Genomic DNA, 24149 nt, shown 5'->3' with positions numbered 1-24149 from the left:
TACGCCTCATTTGGATCTTGCTGATCCACTGGCATCGAATGATTCCTCAATACCGGCTGTCCGGAGACCGGATAGCGTCAGTAATTGAATTTTTTTTTTTACTGTCAGTTGAGATGGTCACCCATTAGAATGCAGAGGCAAAGACAAGGCGAGCGATAGGTACGCCAAAGAGTCTTGAACGTGAATGGTATCGGAAGAATCATGGGTCGTAGCCACACATTTACATTGGCCCACAGCTGCGGGCCAGGAGGAGTGAGTCATGTCATCGTTTATTTGGAGGTCATGGAAAGGCCACGGGTGGCGCTGACGGCAGAAGACACGGGGGTTGAGGACCGTGTGGGAGCTGCGCTACGGTTGTGGGCCATGTGTGCCTTGACGAGATGACCGGCGGCGAGCGCAGAGCAGAGACTGAGCTCACCGGCGAGAACGGAGGCAGCAATGATACGAGACAACTGGCGTGCGTTTTCGCCGGGGTAGGTCGAGTGAGCACCGCGGACACCCAGGAGATCCAGCATAGCACCTTGCGCTTCAAGGATAGTGCCACCGCCAATGGTGCCTACCTCAATGGAAGGCATAGACACAGCGATCTGGAGGTTGCCATTGTTGCTGTTGAGGAAATCATTATTAGCATCTCAATGGTCAAAAAGTGGCGGATGATAAAGCTTACTTCTTCATGGTTGTGATACAGCTGCTGCTCTCAACGTTCTGGGCCGGATCCTGACCAGTGGCCAGGAAAATGGCAGACACGATGTTAGAAGCATGAGCGTTGAAGCCACCCAAGCTGCCCGCCATCGCACTTCCGATCAAATTCTTGCTGACGTTCAGCTCAACCAGTGCGTCGACGTCGCTCTTAAGGACACTCTTGACAATATGGCCAGGAATGATAGCCTCTGCCACGACGGACTTACCACGGCCATCAGTCCAGTTGATAGCAGCAGACTTCTTATCTGTGCAGAAGTTACCAGAAAGCGAAATGATGGACATGTCATCGAAACCACACTCCTTATGCATAACGTCCAGTGCCTTCTCGCAGCCCTTAGAGATCATGTTCATACCCATGGCATCACCAGTGGTAGTCTTGAAGCGGATATACAGGTAGGTTCCGGCAAGGGCAGTCTTGATGCTCTGCAGACGGGCAAAGCGACTGGTCGAGTTGAAAGCTGTTGTCATGATACTCCGGCCTTCCTCGGAATCGATCCAAACCTTAGCAGCGGCAGCCCGGGCCAAGGTTGGGAAAGTTACACAAGGACCACGAGTCATACCGTCACCGGTCAGCACAGTCACTGCACCACCACCGGCGTTGATTGCCTTGGAGCCACGACTTGTACTAGCCACCAAGACACCCTCGGTAGTAGCCATGGGGATAAAGTAATTTTGTCCGTCGATATTGAGAGGACCAGCGACACCAACAGGAAGGGGCAAGTATCCGATAACGTTTTCACAGCAAGCACCGTGGACAAGGCCATAGTTGTAATTCAGGTAGGGGAGCTTGGAGTTTTCCAAAACGGAAGTGATAGCAGAGGTAGTAGGAGTCCGGGAGACCACAGATCTGCGGATCTTCACAGCACGAGTAAAGGCATCAACACGACTCATCAAGTTCTCATCCTCCATAGACTTTTCCAGCGCGTAACCTGGAAGCTTGCCACGGAGGGAAAGATCGATCAGCTCCTCATCGGTAAGCAAGGGCGTACGCTTTGCCCTGAGCAGAGACTCGCATTCTTCGACGCTCCTTCTTGACTGTTGTTCATTTGGTTCAAACTTGGGGTAGACCTTCGGTGCGATCACAGGCTCGGTAAGGGTCTCAGGGTCCTTGATACTCCAACGGGCAGCATTGAAAAGATATCCGTTGAGGATGATGCTGAGAGTTAAAGCGGCGATGATCCATTTGCTGATGACAGGGTCTTCGACGCTCTTGAGCAGACTTTCGAGAACCTTGCCACCCACGGCATCCAAGAACTGATCAGTGTACTCGATATCAAACGAACCAGAGTCGGTAAGAGCTGCGTAGTGAACTGAGGGGTACTCCAACTTGTACTTGATCGGCGAAAGGATGGTAACAATAGTCTCCTGCTTCTGGCTCTTGGCAGCCACGTACACACTATCCAGGCCATTCTCTGCCACTTTGAAAGGATCAATGGGGGTAGGAGACAGGACGTTGGAGAAACGCGAGAGCAGGCCACCGTTGCCGGTGTTCCGGAAAGGAATGGCTGACATGTTCACGACATTGATCAAAATCAAACCACCAACCATGATAATCTTGAACCGGCGCACATTGCTCGACTTGATCTTGCGGCCAAAGATGCTGGTATCCGCCTCGCCAGATCTGGCGTTAGGCCAGTCGTTGCTAGAAGCGACATTCTCGGCAACGGTGTGGGTAATGCCATCTTCTTCTAAGGCCTTGCGAAGTGCCACGTGACGCTTGATCCGAGTGATCTCGAGCTTGATGCAGAGAATGGTGGTATAGAAGGTGAAGAGAAGCACGCAGTCAAAGAACAAGATCAAAGCTGCGAGGAAGCAGAACTGCTGGAGTCCACCTTGGACGCCAGATGCCGCACCCAAAGCCAACAGACCAATCTCAATGCAGTAGTGCTGAACGATCTCGTAACCTTGGTCCTTGATCGCAGCTGCGATAGAGTCCTGGATGGACCTCGGTGTGCTCGATGCCAGCGGGCGAGGGGCAGCGCCGGGAAGAGGTCGGCGATTGTCCACAGAAGCTTTCAGGACGGCCCGAGTGAACATAATCGGCTTCTCAAATCCAATGGTAACAACCAAGAATGGAAGACCTTCAGACAGCAAGAGGAGGTTGATAGGCACGCCCAGCCTGGTGGTCACGTGTAGTCCAAAAAGGAATGCAAAGGTGCCAGAGAGGAGCACGGTAGCCCCAAGCCAAAAGTTGGAGCCCAATCGTCGCATGGAGAAGAAGAGTGAGACGAAACTCAGGTGCATCGAGAGGTAGCCAAGAGCCATGATAACAATATCAATGGTTTCCGCGTGCTTGATCAGATCCACAAAGGAATTCCATGAATCCGCGATCCAGAGCTTCACGGCTCTGCGGGATCCGTGGACCGGGCCACGAGCAGCTCTCATGATCCATTTCTTGGATTCCACCTCATTCTCATCCGTGGGTGGGGCAGGGATCTCCTGCACAGCTCTCAAAAGTTCCGAGACTTGTTCAAAAGGTACGGTGTAAACCAGGGAAGCGTCATGAGTAAAATGCGAGAAGAGGTTCGGGGTGTACGGGACCGAGTTGGCGGAGATATCGGCAGGAATCGGGACATCATCAGCTGCCGGGGCAGTTGAATCAGAGTTGGTGGAATCAGGGAAGATGAGGGTCGTCAGAGCCAGGTGCTGGGCAGCAGGCTTCTTATTCTAACATTTCATTGAGTCAGTATATCATTCTCGGCGCCCAAAAAGAAAGGTGGGGTGAAATGGGCTCACCTGGGGGTCAGTCCACGCATCTTCCGCCTGCCACTTCCAGGAAGTTGATTCTCCGAGTCGCAGATTGCGGCTTCCCTGGAGAAGGGCATCGGTGTCGACCTGTCCCGCGACACTTAACGAGTCTTTCGGGGTATCAAGCAGGCTGCCTTCGAGCAGACCCACATAGGTAGTGCTGGCAAGGATGGCAATCACCACGAGAGTGTGAATAGGGTGCACACAGGCCCGGTGAGAAATAAACTGAAGGCCTGACACAACTTGACGCCGGATCCAGCTGGGTTGAGTATTCTGCTCTTCCTCGGTTGAGCGAAGGCGTTTGGTGATGAACGAGGTAGCCATGTTGACGAGTCGCGGAGGAAGCGGTGAGGACGTCTGTTGAAGGCGTTGGGTTTAAGACGGTCCGCAAGGACCAGAACCTGCGAGGAAAGCCGTCGTGGGATGATGTTTTACACCAAAACCAATCCCGAGGAGAAAATCTTTGAATTAAGATCTAATTCTAGGAGCGCATATGGGCTGCACAAGTCGATGTTGACTGGGCAGGATTCCGGGCTACTGTTTTTTTCTTCTCTTAGTTGCAGTCACCAAGGTCCAAACCAAAAAAAATACATACCGAGGGGAGAAGTAGAGAAAGCTCAAGGCACAGCCCTTGGAATTGGAGGTCGTAAATGGAAAAAAAAGTAAGGGCCCCCTGAAGCTGAAATAATAGGTGCCCGAGACCGCTGGAATTAAGTATCGCCGACAACGGGGTCGCCAAGACTTCAGCTAGTGGAGAATTGGTCGGGTTTCCAGCGAGGCGATTTATTATTGGAGAGAATCTTGGTATTTTATAACGAGAACAAAGAAGAAATAATAAATAATAGAAGCGTTAAGAACCTTGGAAGAATGGGCAGAACAATAATACGCCGGATCCCCGAGTCAAGCTGACATGGAGGGAAAATTCCACGATTACAATCCAGGCTGCAATATTTCATAAAGAACTACATATAGCGGAATGGCTTGAAGAGGGTGATATGGAGGAATAACATAGTATTTGTAAATGGCAATTCAAGTCCACGGGTGATGCAGTAGACCCTTTAGAGAAAATTTCCACCGAACAAAAGCCCAAGTAGGTACCGAGTGCCTACAACAGACAAAGTACAAAGTACAACCCAAGGAATCGGAGCTATTGGATGCACAGGCATTTGTTTATATTTACGCCGATCCTTTAAGTATAGTCATGGGACACAGCATACAACCATGTTGCACACTATACGTAGTGAATTGAATTAGGAATCTTTAGGAAGACATTCAATCTAGTTATATTTCTCAAATCTTGACATCTTTACGTGATACCAAACAGAATGTGGGAGAGAAGCAGCAAAGGCTCCACTCGCTTTGTTCAGGGTTATTAGCCCTGTATTATTCAAATGAGGTTTTGTTCCGTCCACGTCAGCCACATTTCCCTTAGTCTGAAGAGGAAAGTCGAGGGATATACGGAGGACTGGGCATCCAATCTGCGAGTCCATGTCAGAAAAAGAGTCCACCCAATTTCTCTCATACCAGTGAGATGGAATCCACCCGGTGGAGCTACGGAGAAATCTGATAAAAATCTGATAAAAATCTGATAACTCGGAGTCAAATCATCTTCTCGGATTGACCCGGTGCAGACTCCATATATCCATAATAAGCTCGGTAACCGAGCTTGCCAAGTGAAAAAGAGAAAAAGATTAGATCGTTTACTTGTTGAATGCCGAGTTACTCCGGTCTTGGGAGTGTGCAGAACTTCTCACTTTCCGAGGTGCCTTGGGTGCCTTGGGTGACCTCAAGTGGCTTTCCTATTGTATTGGTGCTCTCTGATGCTCGTGGGTACTCCCCTTTTGCTGCTTTGTTGATCACCAAGTGAACCCCGTGGACTGGGCCCTAAGCTAGGGGTCGCCGGGTGGCACCTCCTGAATCCTGGGCCTGGGGGGCATCTGGGCACTCCCCATTCATTATGTAAGCCTGTAGTTGGGATTGTCCTGGTATTTTGATCAGCGTGTTCGCAATCGTCTAAGTAGATTACAATGTCAGGGTCAGCCTGCGACAATCATGTGCTCATAGATTTGAGAACAACCAACTGCCATAAGGGGTGGTCATGATAAAAGGGAACAAGAACAAATGAAACAGACATTATCATCACCGTAGCAGCCTTTTTTTTCAACAAGCTAATACTTCTTAAAAAGATAGGTTCTAAAATTAATGAGATATTGGTGAATATCCGATATCTTTTGCGCAATTTATAAGTTGTTCAGAACCAGAGATATCATAGCAAGTGATCAGGTGAAATGGCAAAAAGCAAACAGAGAAATATCCAGAAGGAGCCAAAGCGCTAAAGAGGGTCTTCGTTAATTTCGACTCCGACGGCGAAGCGCCCAGGGTGGCCCGAATCAACCAATAGCCGTGCTTGCTGAGCCAACGGACCTGCAGACCTGCAACACACCTGCAAGCTTGGAAGATCGAGCACCTAGAGTCTTGCATATATCACGGCTACGCGCCAGGAGCGGATCCGAGCATGTCTCGAAATATTCTGTGACTCTAAATATCTCCCCTCTCACCCAATCATCCCCTGCTTTGTCTAGAGGCCCTAGGGTCATTGGGTTTGTATTGTCTATTAACAGCCTTGATTGTAACAATGACGGGTTGGCACAGGGTTTAGAGCCTCTCCAATTAGACTCAAAGACTCGAAGTCGGACAATGGTTTCTTTATGTGTAACAGCTTCCCTTGAAACCCTTTTTATACTATTCTTATCCTTATTTTCGCTGTGGCCTGGGGGTGTTTGGTGTAAAATTAACAATAGAGCCATTGTCTATTCACACTCATAGTCACAGGTCTATCATTCCAATGATCCTATTCATCTCGACAAAGCCCATTGTTGCAGCCTTCGACCTGGCCGCTTCATCGTTCTTCTAGACTCAATAAATACGGCACTTCCCGCTTGCACAACCCCAGCTTCTTCCATATCTTTATACCCAAAGAAAGAGATACTGCAATACCTACTCGAGTTGACGCCGCCGGCCGCCGTTCTCTCGTCCCCTTCAAGTCCACAAAACTTCATTCTTACAACCTTTAACCCCGAATCCTACATATCCAAAACCACCATCACGATGTTGATCATCGTTTTGATAGTGCTCCTTGCTCTGTATACCCCAACACACGCTCATTCTTGGGTGGAAGAGCTCACCCTCATTGCTCCAAATGGAACCTTCGTCGGCACTCCAGGATATCCACGAGGGAACTACCTGCGCACGACATCGGGCTTTAGCGACACTGCAATGACCTACTTGATCCCACCCAACACAAGGGCAAATGTAACTCAGATCCTGCCAACCGACAAGATGTGCAAGGACACCCAGCAGGATCAGACTCAGTCAGAGGGAAGCCCTCGACTTGAAGCCAGCGCTGGCGCGGCAATTGCCCTTCGCTACCAAGAGAACGGCCATGTGACACTTCCTCAGAACCAGCCCGGAAAGCCTGCGAACCGGGGATCCGTTTATGTATATGGCACCACACAGCCCAAGACAGGCGAGAAGTTCCTTGATGTTTATGGAGCCTGGACCAAAGATGGAACAGGCGGTGATGGACGGGGAGTGCTTCTGTCGGTGCAGAACTACGACGACAGTCGTTGCTACCAGGTCAATTCGGGGCAAATCTCAGAGACTCGACAAGCGACGTATACCCATACAGCAGATCCGCTGATGGGAGCAGACCTCTGGTGTCAGCAGGATATTCGACTGCCCTCCAATGCTCCCAGTGGGAAACCCTACACACTCTATTGGGTGTGGAACTGGCCCACCGCTGCGGGTGTTGATCCTACGTATCCCAATGGAAAGGCCGAAATCTACACAACTTGTATGGACGTGGATTTGGTGAACACGATCAGCAAGCAGGCAGTCAAGAGTGACTATGAGACTGACCAAGATCTCAACAATGCTGCGATCCCTTCGCAGTTCGATGCACTCGGCGTTCCGTCCTCTCAGTCATCCTCTCAGCTATCCTCTCAGCCGACCACCTTTGTCACATCTTTGGCTGCGACAGGGGTTGAGCCTAAGACAGTCACAGTGACAGATTGGGAGATCAGCACAAGCACTGTATTTATGGCTGGGAGTCAACCCACATAAAATGGAGTTGAAAGACCAAACATCCAAGATAGGACAAAGCGACTGAAAATCCGAATGAAATGACAATCCCTTTGTTTGTAAACTAATTATCCCGTTGTAAACCGAATCTATGTCTCAGATACCCTGCATTCATAACAGAACATGGAGGCATCGAAGTAGAACAATCTTATATATAGCCTTTAGTCCCAACCGGGAATAGACGAAACCAGACTTGAAACGCGCTAAGGCTGGGCGGCACGTGACTGCTCGACGGGTTCAAGCTTCACCCATTCACACACGCCCAACTCTGTGACTCTCAAGCGGCTGCCTTGCATATTGGCTGATTCATGCTGCTTCCTTTGCTGCAGTCCATCGGATAAATCATATTGTCCCAACAACCAACAGTCCCCCGATCCCAAAATCAACTACGCGCTGATCATTACTCCAGTTCAACCTACAACTTAGACAGGTATGGCAATCTCCGAGCGTTCACTCGCGAGTCTATTTCTCCCTCTAATTTCCCATTTCCCATTTCCCATGTGGCCTTGACCAAACACTTGTTACCGTGTGGTTTGCACATTCTTTCCTGCATAAGCGCTGTGCCTCCGTTACATTCGTATCTGACATTGGTCCTTTCTGCAGTTTTCTGCTACTATATTTAGCAATTCCCTACCCTCGAGGTTGCGGGACAAACCGCTGGAACAACAGTCTCGATTTTGCCAATCCCACCTTGAGCCCTTGAACGGATATTCTACTACGCAAATCTTGCAAAATCGCTGGCTTTCTCTTGTTGATATCGTCTTCTCATCGTGAGATCTTCCCCGTCGCGGTTCGGCGTTCCACTCGGACCACATTTGCCCCCCCTCCCTCGTGTCGTTTGCCGATTACCCACCCATTCACCGTCCACCACACCGGAGCCCCTTGGGGATAATATCCTTTTTTTTTGCTTCAAAAGCTTGCCATCCAAGGGTTGCCCCTGGTTTGAATTACGCGAACCTAAAATCGGGTTTGACCCCTTACGACTTGGGCGCTTACTACATCGTCCTTGAGCCGAATATCTCCTCTATCTCCGATCACAAGATATACCTCCCTTGTTTGAAACGAAGGAAAACCAGCTGTCTGCGACTGCGACTGCAAATTCAATAACCTGGACCATATCAATCGCAATGCGAAACTAGAGCGCCAACTACGCGACCGATGAACAACCCCACATTTCCTTCTCTAAGATCCGCCCCGTTATTCATCATCCCGAACTCAATCCTGGGTCTTTCTCCATGTCAACCATGATGTCTTCTCCCACATCATCGCAGAACATTCTTTCCACAAACAACCTCTCAGTCCTGCCACCCATCCTCACCGATGGGACGGTGAAACGGTCATCGACGCATCCGAAGGATCGGCTCTCCACGTATTCCAATGTCTCATTTGCATCACAAAATCGTTCGCGCCCAGGCTCCCATGTCTTCCCCATTTTCCATACAAGTCTTCCATATGCTCTTGTGCGAGACTTCGCCTACCCGTCCACCCATCCCCTTCATTACGGGCCTCCCCCTCCTCGCGCCTCCGGGGTCTCCACACCGGCAAGTGAACACCGACGCCTCTCCGATCCATCACCTTCTTGGGATATATCGCGCGGATGGTCAACAGGCCAATCGGGCATAGAACCTCAGATTACCTATGTCCACCAACAGTTGCCAGCCATGTCCTTTGGGGATGGACCACCATACAGCGAGGATGAAGACCTGCATAGCCCAGTTGTGACGTCGCGTCATCGCAAGAAGACTTCTGACATGAATGGTCTTGTAGATGAGAGAGTCATGTCTGGAACTGGCCAGGCGGTGAACAGTGATCGCGGAATGCTCGTTGGCATTAACCCCGATGGCAGTGAGACTTATTATGTAAATGATGGAGATACGTCAGATGATGGACCAGGTGGTGAGTATGTGACATATCCGGCAAATGAAGGCCGCTATTCAACCATGGGATATAGCGCCCCGGCCGGCCAGCAGGGCTATGAACATGACCCTGGGTTTGAGTCGGAAGATGAAAACCCCGGTGATAACCGGTACTCTAGAGATTATCAGTTTGCCGTTGGCTGCCCGGATGAAGAGATGCATGGAAAAGCCGTCGCACTCTTTGACTTCACACGAGAGCATGAAAACGAACTTCCTCTTACCGAGGGCCAGGTGATTTATGTTTCGTACCGGCATGGCCAGGGCTGGCTGGTTGCAGAAGATCCCAAGACAGGGGAGAATGGCCTTGTCCCGGAGGAATTCGTGCGTCTTTTGCGAGACATCGAAGGAGGCTTGACGTCGCTGAATGGGGAACCAAACCCCGACGTCACCGGGACCGCAGACGTTAGTCTAGACTCCACCGAGTCTGAACAAATATCTACTCCTACCCAGGTGGAGCAGGCTTCATTTGATGTGAGAGCTCAGCCTGGAAACAAAGCCACCGACGATAGTTCCCCCGCTGCAGATTCGACGGAAGGCGCAGATGCGTCTCAATCTGCGACGAATACTGGGACTCCGACCGGTAAAGCGGCTGGGGGCGCCGACAAACGCTCTAGCACGCTGAGCAAGACTTGATACAATTGAATATCAGCCCTGGATGGCTTTGTTCGTCCATGAAAAGCCTTGGCGGTGCTCCGTGCACGAGTCACCTGGAGAGATGGCTTGTCTGTTTCGGTTGCAACCCGCCATGAAATTCTGACAGCCGATCAGCAAAGCTTGGCAACCTCCACTTTCCTGTCAGGGTGGGAAGATCTCTGGTATGAAACATGCAGTTGACTATGTGGGAAGGTTGTTTCATGAGCACTCAATCAGCACCTCCTTGGTGGCTCATCCGCCGAACCCGAATTACCCAATCTCTAAGACCTTTCAGAGCTCCATCTCAAAAGGATTTTTTTTCTTTTACCTTCTCTTCGGACTGTTTCGTCTGATATAAACCCACCTCTTTCTTTCCAGCCTTATGTTCAACCCATCTTCTGCGATGAACTATCACCCATCGCAAGTTCCTCTTTATTAACGTATATCATCCCTTTCTCACGATCTCAATTCATGTCTTCTAATCATACACTTCGGGGGAACATAACCTGGGATTGAGGGGGATTAAGAATCCTTCTTCTACTACATACCCCAAGTTTTTCGCCATATTGTCGCCTTGTCTGTTCTTTCTTCCGTCTCACAAATGTCTCTTATTATCCCCCATCGTCTTTCCTCACCTGTATTTAGTTTCCTTCAGCGCACGCGTTATACCAGCATCAATGAGCATCGGTATCATGCCGATTCAAATCTATTCAATTGCCACTTATCATAAGATACATTCTATTTAGCATATGTCTACACACGACTTTATCAAATGCCAATGTACTATATAACTGATTTACTATGTGACAAAACCAGCCTTGAGAGATACAAAACCGATACCTGGCATTCACGCCTGTCGTATAAGGTACCGGGCTCATCACTACAACCTACTCTGCTATGGTCAAGTAATTATGCCTCTGCCTATGTTGTACATAGTCAGGTGGTTTGGTCATGTGACAAATCCCCTCTTTCAGTCTAGTAGTGGAATACATCATCTTCCCCCATCCCATCCCATAGCTTGTACCATCAGCAGTCAGCATAATGGCAACCCCGATGGCATCTCCGATCCGACTATCCCCACATGTTCAGTGTATCCAGCAAAGCTCACCCTACACCAACATATATGATAATGCGCCTGTTAGTCCGATTCGCGCCCGAGAAAACACCCAACACTTACGGGATATGCTCCCCCATTCCCACCCAGAACAGAAACGCTGGGAAAATCCCGGCGGCTGGGGTGCACGTCACTTGAATGACATGGCGCCGTTCACGCTTTGGGACGAGCAAAACCACAAGTTCCGCCACCCCTCACGTCAGGACTGGACCTGGATCCGTAGTAAGTTCGGGGAGGGAACAGTGCACATCTCCGCGTGGCTTATTTGTATGGAGACGGCCTCTCCACCCCAGCCCATACCACTGACCCTTGGAACGATGCCTGTCATATTCGTGCGTCCCAGTGAGATGTTTAGGGAACCAATCCCCTTATCTGGATATTCGAATCCTCGTGTTCCCGATCCCTGTCCCACTGTCCGGTGGCCCAAATGAACCAATCCGACTAAGCGTCAGATAGTTGCTGTGCTTACTGCCATCGCGCCACTTGCTCGTGTGAGAGCTGCTATGTTTCTCCCGGCTTGGACTATCTTCGAACTTGAGTTTGGAGATGGCCGGAACTACGAAAAGCGATCCCTTCCCGGGGTCGTGGCAGGCCGAACAGCACTTTACCACCATGGAGATGAACCGTTTTCTAGCACCATGAGAAGCCTTACCCGCCCTCCCTTTATTGACCCATCCCTGGTATCGGCTGCTGGTGCTGCACCACAAGATGACTCAAACTACCTTCGGCAGTTGGTTCTTACACCAGGATGTAGAATCGAGAGTGGTTTTGGGCTATCAGGTACCTCAACCGAATCCACAAATGCTGCAACCACGTGTGGTATCAAAATTCGCAATCTCGCGGGCGAAGAAATGCTGACAGTCGCCAATCATGGTTTTCTCTCATCAGAGGAAGTATACCACCCATTTGTGAATGGAGGAGATCTTATCGGCGAGGTAGTCGATACCCGACCTGAGCTTGACATCGCTCTTGTCAAATTAAAACCCGCTGCCTCATCTAGCTTCACTAATTCCTGCTGCTTTCAAGCCGAACCACCTACTCGCCTCCTAGAAATGTCCCAAATCTCCCAAGGCTCATGGAGTGAAGTGGACGGCATGAGTTCAGGGCTCTTTAGCATGATGAATATCGGCACCCAAGCCATGCAACCGAAACGTCCAGCTGGTCATCCCGAAATCGAATTTGAAGAATGGGATACCAGGTCGGTGCATTTCCTTTTTGGGAATGTTAATAGGGCTATCTCTGATGGTGTATGCGGCGCCCCAATCGTAGACGTTGAATCAGGTGGGGTATCCGGCTTTTTCCAGCTGAGTGATGGGGTCTTTGCTTTTAGTGCTGTCCTTGATGATCTGGTGGCTGAGGGATGGGGATTGGTGTGAATGTGGAGTTCTGAGCTATTATCGTCGGATGCCATAGCATCTTCGGTGAGACTTGCCGCTAGCTTGCTATTTTGTCTACCTTTTACACACCCCTTATGAGTTTTATTCATGTATTATTAGCTGTCGGGTGATCTGGAACATACCGCAAAGCATGCGGTTTCACCGAGGACGAAGCCCATGATGTATGAAGTTGCGATAGGGAATGGAGAAACCCCTGTGCCTTCCAGTCTTGCGTCATCATGCTTGCGCTGTTTTTGAGAGCGGAATGAGAAGATCATACACCTCAAGAAATAAGAGGAGCATAATGAAGATTAAGGGCCATCAAAAAGTAGGTGCTTAATAGATGACTCTAAGCAGCGATCAGTGAGCGTTTATTAGATCTCACTGAATAATCACGTGACTTTCGGACAGAAATTTACTCGATGAGCCTGACTCTGAGCGCCCTCATAAGAGCGGCGGCAGCTAAGATAGGATATCCCCACCCCGCAGAGGAAATCAAGTACGTATAGCTACCTAGGTAGGGAAGTAGGGAACCAACTAGGGGAGAGAAGAAATGGGAATGGAATAGAGTATACAAAAACAATGAAGGCAGAATAAAACAAAGATCAAATCAAATCAGGAATTTGAATGCTGAAATCATGACTCCATATCGCAAAAGTAAGAAGCGAGCATGGGCTCAGTGGGTAAGAATGACGAGTTACTTTGCTAGCTAATCAACCAAGCAGATCATCAAAGGCCGAGCTAGACTGTTGCTTATGCTGGGGCTGGCTGGGCGTGGAGACCGTGCTGGAGGGTGCTGGGGTGCCCCAGATGCCGGCGCTGGCCTTTTCCTTGGCCATGCTGGCAAGGTTAGGGCCCTTGTTTGTGCCGGTGTTGGTTTTCTGGATGCCAGCGCTGGCGCTGGCGGTCGACCACAATGAACCGAAAACATCACCCGAGGGCTTCTTGGCTGCTACTGAAGCTGGCTTGTTCGCTGTGGGTGAAGCCACTGAGGACATGGAGGAGGTGGCACCGTGAGAGGATCCAGAAGATTGGGCCACGTTGACGGAGGTGAAGTAGTTGGGTGTGGGAGCTTGGTACCCGGAGGGCTTCTGCTGTTGAATCGGGGCCATCTGCGAAACGGGAGTGGCGAATCCGCTGGAAGAGGGAGTGGGGCTGGCCGATGTGAATCCAACTAGACCGTTGATGTTGGCACCCTGCGAGGCCGAGATCGGCTGAGGCGCAACGAATTGGGTGTTTGAACTTGTGCTAGCAGTGGAAGCTGGAGGAGGAATGGCGAACTGGTTTGATGACTGGATAACCGGAGTTGCAGACTGGAAGTCGTCGAAGTCGTCGTCGTCAACTGGGGATGGGTCTAGTATGTTCAGAGCACTGCCAGCAGGTTGCTTGCCAGTCGAGGTGGAAGCTGTGGTAGTAATAGGCTCGTCGTCGCCAAAGTCGAAGAGGTCTGCTACAGGCGCAGGAGCTGGCTCGGGCTTCTTTGCTTGGGGCTTCGCCCGGGAGACAGACTCACGTGGGCGCGCTGGGGCATCTCCCTCGTCATACTCGTCATATTCGTCGAAGCGGTTAGGCCGGCGTCCGCTGTCCTGGAAGTCAACGCCAGCTTGCCCGCCAGATTCCCCGCCAAAGCCGCCGCCGTCGCCGTAGACACCTCCGCTGTATCCACCGTACCCCATACTATCGCTGCCAAAGCCTCCATAACGGCCCGAACCCGAGCTGGACATGCCCGCCCCGGCACCCATGCCACCTTCGAAACCACTGAACTTGTTGCGGTTGTTCTTGGCCTTCTTTCTTTCAGTCCGAATCTGATCCACATCACCCAGCAATTTCACCAGCTCGGACGACCGGTTGCGCACATTGATACCCTGATCCTTGCCGTTTATGTCGATATAGTGAAACTGCCGGAGCATCCGAATCAACGACATGTGGGATCGTGCATCATCGACGACTCGTTCGGAACCGTTCTTGACAAGGAATTCGAGGAGCTGAAGACTCTATATTTGGAGGAAAAAAGGTTTAGTCAATGCACACCCGCATGGATAACCACGGTTCTCTTACCTTGTAAATTTGTCGCCATTCCTCTGCAGCCTTGTCGGTGAATCGCTTGTAGATAAGGGGCATGATCTCATTGAGTAATTGGCTGTAATGACAGAAGATCAGCGCGTGCGCATTATTGCGGGTAATACCAGATAACATGGACTGACTAGCTATGCGTTCCATTCGCGATATCCTGCATCAACGTGGTCGAGGCGCCCCAGGGTTCATTGTTTGTAGCTTCCCGGACCTGACTTGGGTAAGCATTGGATCGCACCATCTTTTCGCTTTCACTCTACGAAAGGCCATGTTGTTTCGCGCAGGGGTGAGCGATTGTACACGAACCTTGGATTCCATCTCGGTATAGTTCATAACAGCTATGACGGAACGGCCAAATCAGTTTCCGCAAATTGTAAGACACATGCAAGCTGATTCGGGCTTGTTCATAACGCCCTCGGACCAAGCGGGATTCAGACTTACCATTCTGTACCTTGCGAACACCGGCCTTGAGGTCATACAAGGACAAGTTGCTGACTTGATCTTTGAGGTTGGAGAAATCCATGGTGAGGGGTGACTGTTAGTCGTCAGGGGAAGTATGGAGAAACGAGGATCGGAGAGAAAATATAATAGCAGCACAGGCAATTGGAAGCCAAGCACAGGAAGAATCAAAAATCCCTCAGGACTAACGTGGACAGTTGGAGGGGAGGAAGATGCCCGGTTTCTAGCTGGCAACCCGATTGAATGCGCCACGTCACGTGGCAACCCCTGACCAAGCCCTGTATACTTCGAATACAACAGACGATTATTGTACGTAAGTCTACTTTCTACTTAAAAGGTCTTCTGGAAAATTGAATTGGTTTACAATTGATATTGAATGGTATCATACTGTGTACATGTTATTCGCCCGTATAGACCGAATGCTACCGCTATCGAAATCAACAAAATACCCATGGTATCTTAAACAAAGACAAATAATAAGAAAGAAGAAAAAAAAAACAGACAAATAATAATATCAATAAAACTGTGCACCCAATTCATCCCTCATCAAGTCCGTAAGCCATGCCTCTCACTCGTTATAGAACTTCTTCATGATCAAATGCAAGAAAAGGTTGACATTGACTCGCATCTGTCCCTCAAAAAAGTCCATGAATTGCGTGTTGTTGAACTGAGCCTGCAGCAAGTCGTCCAGCGGTACCTGTGCGTTGGCGCCAGGAATCATCATGACACCGCTGCTCCCGTCAATGGTGAACACACCAACTTCGTTACTTGAAATGGTCAAGTCGACCCGATCCCACTGCCGCTCGGCGTAGCCCTTCCAGGCGACCAGAACACCTCGGTCCGCCAGAGTGCGCGCAGAGTATTTGTAGGATCCAAATTTGAATATCTTGCCGGATTTTTGCAGCTCTCGTTGATGATCCCATTGTTTGGTGAAAGGCATCAGGAATCGCTTCTTTCCCTTCTTGTTCTGTAACGTGATCATGGCTTGCTCAATGTAGTCGTTGTATGTCTTGAGTTGCTGGTCCAGGTAGACGGCTTGGCCGCTGAGCCTCTGGGAGGTCAGCCGAGCACCCTCGAGTTCACGCTCTCGTTGAATTCTCCGACGGTGCTTGGTGCGGATATCAGTGGCAATGGCATTCAACAAATCCTGATAATGATTGTGACGATTGATCTTGCCAGTCTGTTCAAGACGAAGAATATTTTCGAGTGCAATGCCCTTGAGCTCGGAATAGCTCATGGTACCAATGTCAATTAAGCTGTTGGCTTCCGAGTAGGCGCCTCGGCGAGGGTTGTTCGTGCTCAGTTCTTCCCGAACCAAAGTGTGCCATCGCTCATCGTCTTCGGCTGTCGGCGGCTTGAGCATAACATCCATAAGGTTGGCACCTGTTTGGACTCGGATGATGTAAAGGATGCAACGCTTAGTCTCCATAAAGAGCGTCTTCACATCGGCTTCGGGATCTGGGATGTAGAGTTAGAAAAATGAACAAACGGGGGCTTTGCTGAATTGCTTACCTTCAAGCTGGGCCAACTTGGGATTTAATGTGAGATTGATCTCGGTAGAGCTGACGCCCATCAATTCGTTCTCATTACTCTTGACATTGCCAAGTTCTCGCACAACTTCCTTGAGGAAGTCATCAGGGTGGGGGCACATATAGTTAATCTCAGAGGCCACAAGCTGGTGAATCGAGAAGATGTCAGACATCTTAATGTACAGGGTAGGTTTGGCCTTAGCATAGAGGTCGTTGAATTCATCAATGTCGAAATAAGACTCTGCATCCTGGACTGAGATCATCTGACCCCAGATATTCCCTAGGCGCTGGATTGACTCTCCGATGTACTTGTTGAGCGGCTGAAGATAAACATTATCTGCCCCAAATAGTCTGCCGGATGCAATCTGAGCGACGACCTTAGAGATTTCGCCAAGATTTCGCTTTTGTTCTTGGGTGAGGCCCCGATCGATCACACCGTACTTCTCTGGCTCCAGCACAGCAGGCTGGAAGTAGCTTTTCCATACCCAGTGGCCAACCGCCTGGAGAATCAAGCCTGGATCCTCGGCAGAGAATCTCTCCAGTAGATTCTGATACATCTGCTGTGCGAGATATCTGATACCGAATGGCATACGGTATAGGAAGTCTTCAAAGCCTGAGAATAATTGATCGACAATGTCACGAAGATCTTGCAAATGTTGAATGAACGTTTCTCTGGTTTCGGGGTCTCTAATCGCTTCTTCTCTGGGAAGATCCGGGTGTCGGCGGCTTCGTTGGCCGGTTTGCAGCTCCTCGTTGTTGATTGCGGAACGGTAGATTTGAATTGGATCACTCTCCAAATCAAGGTCTGGGTTGTCGATAACAGACTCCTTCACGACACCCCCCAAGACGTCGCGCATGAACTTCCGATCGCGGGATGACTTGGCATATGAGGCGAAAAGCTTGTTCCAGAAAGAGGTGCAGCGCAAATATTCAGCAAGAGATGTGAAGCTTTCAATGTCCTCCTTGGCGGATCGTGCCAAGAGTTTAATGAGATAATATTCCTCACGCCGTTTCTGGGAGTATCCAAAGAGACCCATCATCAAATGCCGGATCCGCTCATATTCCTTGTCCGAGGTGTTGACCTCACGCAATCGCCGGAACAAGCGAGCCAGGTACTGCGATTGGGTTTGGAGAAGGAAGAAAAACACCTGATACTGGTCCAACTTCCTCCTTGAGGTCTTGTTAAGGGCCTTGAGATCGTAGGGGTCCTTGGAAGAAATTTCGGTGTTGGATAGCAAGTTGCCAATGTGGCCACCGAAGTGCTTTTGGTGCTTGACGACTTCATCCAGAGTGATCTTGTTCTTGACAAGGAGGGCAATCTTGATATCAAGTTGACTGATGTATTGTTCAGCAAGCTCGTTCTGTCGCACTTGTTGAACAACCACCTTTCGCAGGCGCTCGAACTCTATCTCTTCGTCAAAGTCGAAATCGCTGTCGTTGAGAAGATGCACGAAGCCCTTGACCGTTCCAACAGGTGGATTCTTTCCGCTTGTCAGGCTTTTATAAGCCTGCCCTTGAATGCGGGCTCGGATAACACTTTGGGCCTTGATGACCTTCTCCATGTTTTCATTGTAATGTTGACGTCTTTCTTCAAAGCGGTTGCAGATAATGTGACCTCTGATCCGTGCTTGGAAGTCCGTGACGAAGTCCTCCTCTGCCTCAAGATCGGTCAAGATCTCGCCAACTTCAACCCGCGCAAGCATTGCCCGAGTTAAAGATTGGAGTTGAACAACTTCTTGCTCGTTCTCCTCAAGGTGAGACAATATGTCACCAACCTCCATTCGTGAGACAGCAGCACGCGCAAGGGCTTGAAGTTCAACAATAGCATGTTCCTCCTGGCCCAGTTCATGCCGCTGTGCGAGTAGATACTGTCTGTGAATGACGCCACGGCATCGGGACTGTAGTTCCAAGATAGAAGGTTCTTCCTCGAGCAATGCGGTCCTCTGGGCATCCAATAATTCTCTCAGAGCTTGTCCCCTGAGAATAGCTTGCAGGTCGACCACTGGCAATAGATGTTCCGCAAGCTCGGTGCGAATGGCTGAGGTGTTTTTCCTTACGACAGCGGCCCGCACGATAGCTTGCAGTGCAGTACACTCATTTTCGGTTTCTTCTAGTGCCTGGAGCAGCAGAGTTTGTGCTTGTCTGGCAATCAGAGCCCTGAGAGTTGATTGAATGCAGACAATTTGGGACGTTTCGTTGTTGAGCAGAACCTTCATCTGAGACAAGTTGTTGCGGGTGATCGATCCTCGAATGACCGCCTGCAGCGACTTGACGGGTGCTTCTGTCAGTTTTACCTCATGGGAGTGAGCGTTCATCTGTCTTCGTTGCAATGTACCACGGATGGCAGCTTGAAGCGACTTGATGGAACTGCCGACTTGCTTCACCTCTTGGGACAGGGCATTCATCTGTTGTCGTTGCAACGTGCCACGAATGGCAGCTTGAAGCGACTCGATCGAGCCGCCAGCCTGCTTCGTCTCTTTGGACAGGGTATTCATCTGCCGTCGTTGCAACGTACCACGGATAGCAGCTTGGAGCGGCTTGATGGAATTGCCAACTTGCTTCGCCTCTTCGGACAAGGCATTCATTTCTCTTCGTTGCAAGGCACCACGGATAGTTGCTTGAACTGACTTGACGGAACTGCCAGCTTGTTTTAGCTCTTGGGAATGAGCATTCATCTCCTTTCGTTGTAAGGTACCGCGGATCAAAGCTTGAAGTGATTTCACATCATTTTCAGCATATCGAGACCGTTCGTATTGGTCCCCAAGGTTCATGCGTTGCAATGTACCTCTTATCGCGGCCTGTATCTGCTTGATGCCAAACTCTTCTTGTCGTGCGCGAGTTTGTAGGTGACTAGTCTGGGCGCGAGCCCTAGATCCCCGGATCAAGCTCTGGAAGTGCAGAACATCTGTTTCCTGGGCTTTTCGCCATTGCTCGTCGCCTTGCTGACTGCGACGTACAATGAAGCCTCGGCTAATAGCCTGCAGCCCCACTGCAAACTGGAGCATGCTGAGCCGGTATTCACTAATTTGGCGTGCCCAATCTCCACGCAGACGTGACTGTAGCTCAATGAGAAGGGGCTCAAAGTCCCACAGATCGTTCATCGTGTTGCCGAGCTGTAAACGTATCATAGCTCCTCTAACCTGAGCCTGGAAATCGCAGATCGAGGCTTCGTTTTCGTGTATCTCTCGATCAATACGATCCTCCTCTGATTCAACGGGTTCCGGTTCAGGCTCCGCGCCAAAGTTCTCAGCCATACCTGCAAAGCTGGGCATGCTCACGCCGGCCTTGTCCAGTCCTTTTTGGGTTTTCTCGAGTTCGTGGTGTTCAAACTCAAGCTGACCAACCAAGTTACCCATTCGGAAGTCCAGCATGCCATTTTTGAAGAGCAACCATGACAACGCGTGGATGCAGTGTATGACCTTGGGAATGTTTTTCTTTTCGTACAAGTCGATGAGTTCAAATCGAAACAATTCTGGCAATTGAACCTCATCGAGGAACCGGAAAAACAAGGCTATGTTGTCTGAATGGCGATATTGTAACTTGGGGTGTCGGAAAATGCGAAGTGCTTTGCCCGCATACATTGCTTGCACCACCTCCGCCAAAGTGACGCCGTCTCGCAGCCCTTCCTCCAGCTGGACGATTGGCGGGATTTGCTTTTGAATGACATCTTCGATCCACTGTTTGGCTTCTCCGATATGGCACAAATACTCGTATGCTTGGATGAATTGTCGCTGTTGGTCCATCCAATTCCCGGCCGCCCACGAGGACGCCTTCGGCTTTTCGGGAGATACTGCGCCATTTCTCCCTACTACCGAGTCCGCTCGCTTGAGGCGTCGTCGGCCTTGCAAGCCTACTACGGAGGCTGCAGCTGCGCTAAATTCGTTTTCACCGGACTTTGCAAACCTCGAGAGAGTTCTGAGATGGCCGGTGGATGATTTTTGCAGGGTTTCAAGCTCGGGTGCGGACAGTGCAGCAGTCAGCTGTGGGGGATGAGAGACTGTCTTTTGGGGAGACGAAGGATGCGAGGTTTCGGGCACAGTAGACCAGTGGCGAGGAGAGATATGCGCTGGAGGACTCTGAGATTCGTGACTGTGTGTTTGGTGACGCGGAGCCTGATTCTCTTTGAGATTAATATGACGCGATTCTGGCGTACTTGGTCGATAGTCCTTCCGCGGGAGTGATTCATCAATTGTGTGGCTTCGTGAATGTCGGTACCCGCCAGTATTTGCAGTTGAGGATGGAGTATTAGGGACTTGTTGTAGTGGTCGTAGAGATCGGCGAATATTGTCGTACGTCGTACCTGCATTGGACCAACTTCCTCGTTCCATTGCGTCCGTAACAGTCGTTGCTGAGCTCATACTGCCTGCCTCACTCTTCCCTCGAAAGTGACCCAATTTGTTTGATACCGACCCATTAGAGGAGACAGTGCTAGTCCGGCTAGGAATAAACGAGCTTGATGCGACAGAATATGCAGACGAGTTGGTGGACGCTGTCGACCCGTTTCGTAACGGACTGGTGGACTGCGAGGGAAGGTCCGTCTGGGCCCGCTTGAGGGATGGAAATTGATTCGACATCATTTAATCTCAGGACGGTATGCAAAAATGGTTTGAAAAATGTCGCGCTCCTTTGACCGCATCCCTGCTCTGGTGGTAAATGCGGAATGCGCGAGTTAAAGGTCTCCAAGACTTCTCCTGGAAAAGACGTTCTGGATTGGGTAGCGTTCAAGGGCAACCTCCCATGGCTTATCCGCGAAGAAAATCCAATCAATAGATGCGCGACTTGTGTCAATGGGCTCTAGACTCGTGAATCCCCGATGATGGAATTGTTGACGGTGGGGGTGCAAGTGCGACCAAGATTCCCCAAAGTGGGCGCAGGGGGCACAACAAATCTCCAGATCGGGTATGGCGCAATCAGGTGATTGTGGCTTGTCGATCTTGAATCACGTGAAATGCAGAACTAAGAGATTGTGACGAGTCCCACATGTGCCCAGGTGGACATGGATCTGTTGCTTACTTCTATTTTGCAATTATTCGAAATCGCAAAAGGTCCCTTACAGAAAATTAATCGATCTGCCGAACATTCCTTCAAATCCCAATATCTGACTTATCACGATGTCTGCAGTCTTGGCAAAAGTGGTAGTCCCGTGCGACGAACACAGCTTTCAACCTTGGAAGTCACCCAGTAAATTATATAGACCGTCAATTAATATACAACATACATAAGTATGTACTTCGTACTTGCTGTTTCTTCAAGCTTTGGTTGAGTTTGGGAGAGACTTGCCTCTTTCTGGGGCTTTTCTCGCTCCTCTCCAAGGATATGGCACAGGATATATCCCCGCAATTCATGATTGAATCTTTTTCTATCCACTCAGCATTGAAGATAATAACTACTCACTGAAAATTCCATATGTTATAAATTCATTTTAGTGTTGAACAAGTAGAGATAAGTAGACAAGTACAAATAATGGCGCAATAATCCCAGCGCGTTTGAAAGGCAAGTTGCCGGTTGAACCGACCCCGCCAACAAATGAAACCACCTGACTAACTTTGTTTTCTTCTCATTATCACCATTGACTCGGTGCATTAACTTGCTTCCCTCCATAAATTTCATCATGGCTTCGTTGATTTCTCAACCTCGCTACATCTACAAGATTGTGCCTTCCACCGCACCAGTTCGCGAGCCAATCCCTGAGCGGCTCACGGTTAGCGAACTGGACGAGGCCGATGGCTTCATCCACCTCTCAACGGCGCATCAGGTGGGAAACACATTGAAAGCATTTTTCACAGAGGAACCACTTGTCTATTTATTGCGGATCGAGTATCATCGCGTGGTCCAAGATATCCGCTGGGAGTCCCCAGACGGGAAAGTGTCTGCCCCTCGACCCGGTGAAGGACTTTTCCCAGTAAGCTGCATATGTCGGTCTGAAATTAACATTCGCTGAAATAAAGCCTAGCATCTCTACAATGGACTAAAACTGGGCAGAGGGGAGATCGAGAGCGTCGCCATCTGGCAGAATGATGAGGGATGGGACAAGGCTCTCACTGCAGGGAAGCCGTGGCTCCTGTACTGACTTCATATCACGTTGAATTCAAATTTGATACCAATGGCAAATACATGCTTAGCACAGTGCTCCAACATTTCCACCACTCCCTACACTATTTAGTCACCAAGCGGGTAACAATGCATCACTTGCCCATCTATACATGTATAGTTACCCTATATTAGCCACAACAACAAGAATAGTGAATATTTGAAGGTGTGGGATATTGATCACTCACAGTATAGAGAGGCGTCCGCACTGGCCAAGAAGACGAAGCTTGTTGCAACCTCACTAGGCTCACCTGGTCGTCCAATGCTAGCCCCGCCACCCCATCCTTCCATCTGTTGGGCATCTCGAGTGTCAACTTGAATTGGTGTATAAACTGCACCTGGCCTGTAATTTGGAATGCTTCAGTGTGTGATTTCAAAGAGGAATTAATGGATGACCCTCACGCGACTGCATTGACCCGAATACCCTTTGGAATCAAGGATTGTGCTAAAGACCTAGTAAAACCAATAACAGCTCCCTTGGTTGCGGCATAATCAATCATGGTTTTCGAGCCACGAAAAGTCACGATAGAAGAAGTATTGATGATCCTGCAGCAAGTGCGTGAGTATATGATGATATAGATCAGAGAAGAAAGCACCCACGAATCACCTCGTGCCATATGAGGAAGACTAAACTTCGTCATCGCAATCATCTGGATAATATTGGTTTTGAAGATGTCTTCAGTCTTATCCAGATCTGTGTTCTCGAATTCCGTACATAGGTACTGTTCCGACGCATTGTTGACAAGTATATTGACCGTGCCGTATCTGTAGACTCCCAGGGTCAGTCATTTGCTAATACCAGGAACAAAACCTTATGCTGGCTGACTTCTTCACATGTTCATCCACTGCGTGCTGGCACAATTTGCGATCTCTTAAATCGGCTGGGATGAGAAGGCAACTCCTCTTCTCTTGCTCAATAGACTTTCTGGTTGTCTCTGCGTCTAGCTGTTCTGAGGGCAAATAAACGATGGTAATATCCGCGCCCTCTCTAGCCATCAGAATAGCAACTGATCTTCCAATCCCAGAACTAAGGATTGATTAGCCTAAGTAAGTTTGTTCCCGAACTTGCTGCACATACTCCCCGCCAGTGATAAGAGCATTTTTGCCCTTCAACTTTCCGGAACCCATATATTCCGAGAAGCCATGAAGGCCTTCCAGTTTGGTCGACTCACTGGGATTTATCATTTTGCTCTCCAATCTAGCACATCATCTTAGTGGATATATTTCGCTCGGGTGAAACATTACTTACCCCGGCTTGTTCTGAGACTGTGGTCCCGGTGCAGGTTTGAAGGTGCCATGTTCACCCATAGGAGATGAAGCCATATCGATAGCAAAAGTCAGAAGTGAGAATTGATGTTTTATGACAATT

At 49.6% G+C, this 24149-nt stretch overlaps 9 protein-coding genes across 9 annotated transcripts; 5 read left to right on the top strand and 4 right to left on the bottom strand.

Annotated features, from left to right (window-relative positions):
- Positions 1-269: 269 nt before the first annotated feature.
- Positions 270-3774, bottom strand: hmg1 (HMG-CoA reductase; the record flags this gene model as incomplete). Its single annotated transcript, XM_057187609.1, has 3 exons — positions 270-606; positions 668-3369; positions 3439-3774. The coding sequence occupies 3 exons, from the start codon at positions 3772-3774 to the stop codon at positions 270-272; spliced, it is 3375 nt and encodes a 1124-aa protein (XP_057039312.1).
- Positions 3775-6558: 2784 nt separating this feature from the next.
- N7518_006681 (uncharacterized protein) lies at positions 6559-7572 on the top strand (the record flags this gene model as incomplete). The annotated part of the gene is made up of 1 exon (XM_057187608.1): positions 6559-7572. One exon carries the CDS (start codon positions 6559-6561, stop codon positions 7570-7572), a length of 1014 nt encoding a protein of 337 aa, XP_057039311.1.
- A 1262-nt stretch (positions 7573-8834) lies between these two features.
- N7518_006680 (adaptor protein NBP2) lies at positions 8835-10139 on the top strand (the record flags this gene model as incomplete). Its single annotated transcript, XM_057187607.1, has 1 exon — positions 8835-10139. The coding sequence occupies one exon, from the start codon at positions 8835-8837 to the stop codon at positions 10137-10139; it is 1305 nt and encodes a 434-aa protein (XP_057039310.1).
- Positions 10140-10330: 191 nt separating this feature from the next.
- Positions 10331-10655, top strand: N7518_006679 (uncharacterized protein; the record flags this gene model as incomplete). The annotated part of the gene is made up of 2 exons (XM_057187606.1): positions 10331-10486; positions 10518-10655. 2 exons carry the CDS (start codon positions 10331-10333, stop codon positions 10653-10655), a joined length of 294 nt encoding a protein of 97 aa, XP_057039309.1.
- Positions 10656-11180: 525 nt separating this feature from the next.
- N7518_006678 (uncharacterized protein) lies at positions 11181-12629 on the top strand (the record flags this gene model as incomplete). Its single annotated transcript, XM_057187605.1, has 2 exons — positions 11181-11595; positions 11710-12629. The coding sequence occupies 2 exons, from the start codon at positions 11181-11183 to the stop codon at positions 12627-12629; spliced, it is 1335 nt and encodes a 444-aa protein (XP_057039308.1).
- A 713-nt stretch (positions 12630-13342) lies between these two features.
- N7518_006677 (ENTH domain-containing protein) lies at positions 13343-15225 on the bottom strand (the record flags this gene model as incomplete). The annotated part of the gene is made up of 5 exons (XM_057187604.1): positions 13343-14623; positions 14688-14769; positions 14834-14913; positions 15009-15040; positions 15144-15225. 5 exons carry the CDS (start codon positions 15223-15225, stop codon positions 13343-13345), a joined length of 1557 nt encoding a protein of 518 aa, XP_057039307.1.
- A 504-nt stretch (positions 15226-15729) lies between these two features.
- Positions 15730-21267, bottom strand: N7518_006676 (putative Ras GTPase activating protein; the record flags this gene model as incomplete). Its single annotated transcript, XM_057187603.1, has 2 exons — positions 15730-16619; positions 16674-21267. 2 exons carry the CDS (start codon positions 21265-21267, stop codon positions 15730-15732), a joined length of 5484 nt encoding a protein of 1827 aa, XP_057039306.1.
- Positions 21268-22301: 1034 nt separating this feature from the next.
- N7518_006675 (DUF952 domain-containing protein) lies at positions 22302-22760 on the top strand (the record flags this gene model as incomplete). Its single annotated transcript, XM_057187602.1, has 2 exons — positions 22302-22592; positions 22644-22760. The coding sequence occupies 2 exons, from the start codon at positions 22302-22304 to the stop codon at positions 22758-22760; spliced, it is 408 nt and encodes a 135-aa protein (XP_057039305.1).
- Positions 22761-22849: 89 nt separating this feature from the next.
- Positions 22850-24103, bottom strand: N7518_006674 (oxidoreductase, short-chain dehydrogenase/reductase family; the record flags this gene model as incomplete). Its single annotated transcript, XM_057187601.1, has 6 exons — positions 22850-22887; positions 22969-23123; positions 23183-23545; positions 23607-23807; positions 23859-23978; positions 24030-24103. The coding sequence occupies 6 exons, from the start codon at positions 24101-24103 to the stop codon at positions 22850-22852; spliced, it is 951 nt and encodes a 316-aa protein (XP_057039304.1).
- Between the last annotated feature and the right edge of the window lie 46 nt (positions 24104-24149).

Source organism: Penicillium psychrosexuale, assembly GCF_028828465.1.
Source record: "Penicillium psychrosexuale strain IBT 29551 chromosome Unknown utg000004l, whole genome shotgun sequence".
Taxonomy (NCBI): Eukaryota; Fungi; Ascomycota; class Eurotiomycetes; order Eurotiales; family Aspergillaceae; genus Penicillium; species Penicillium psychrosexuale.
This window is presented reverse-complemented; position numbering and strand designations above follow the sequence as displayed.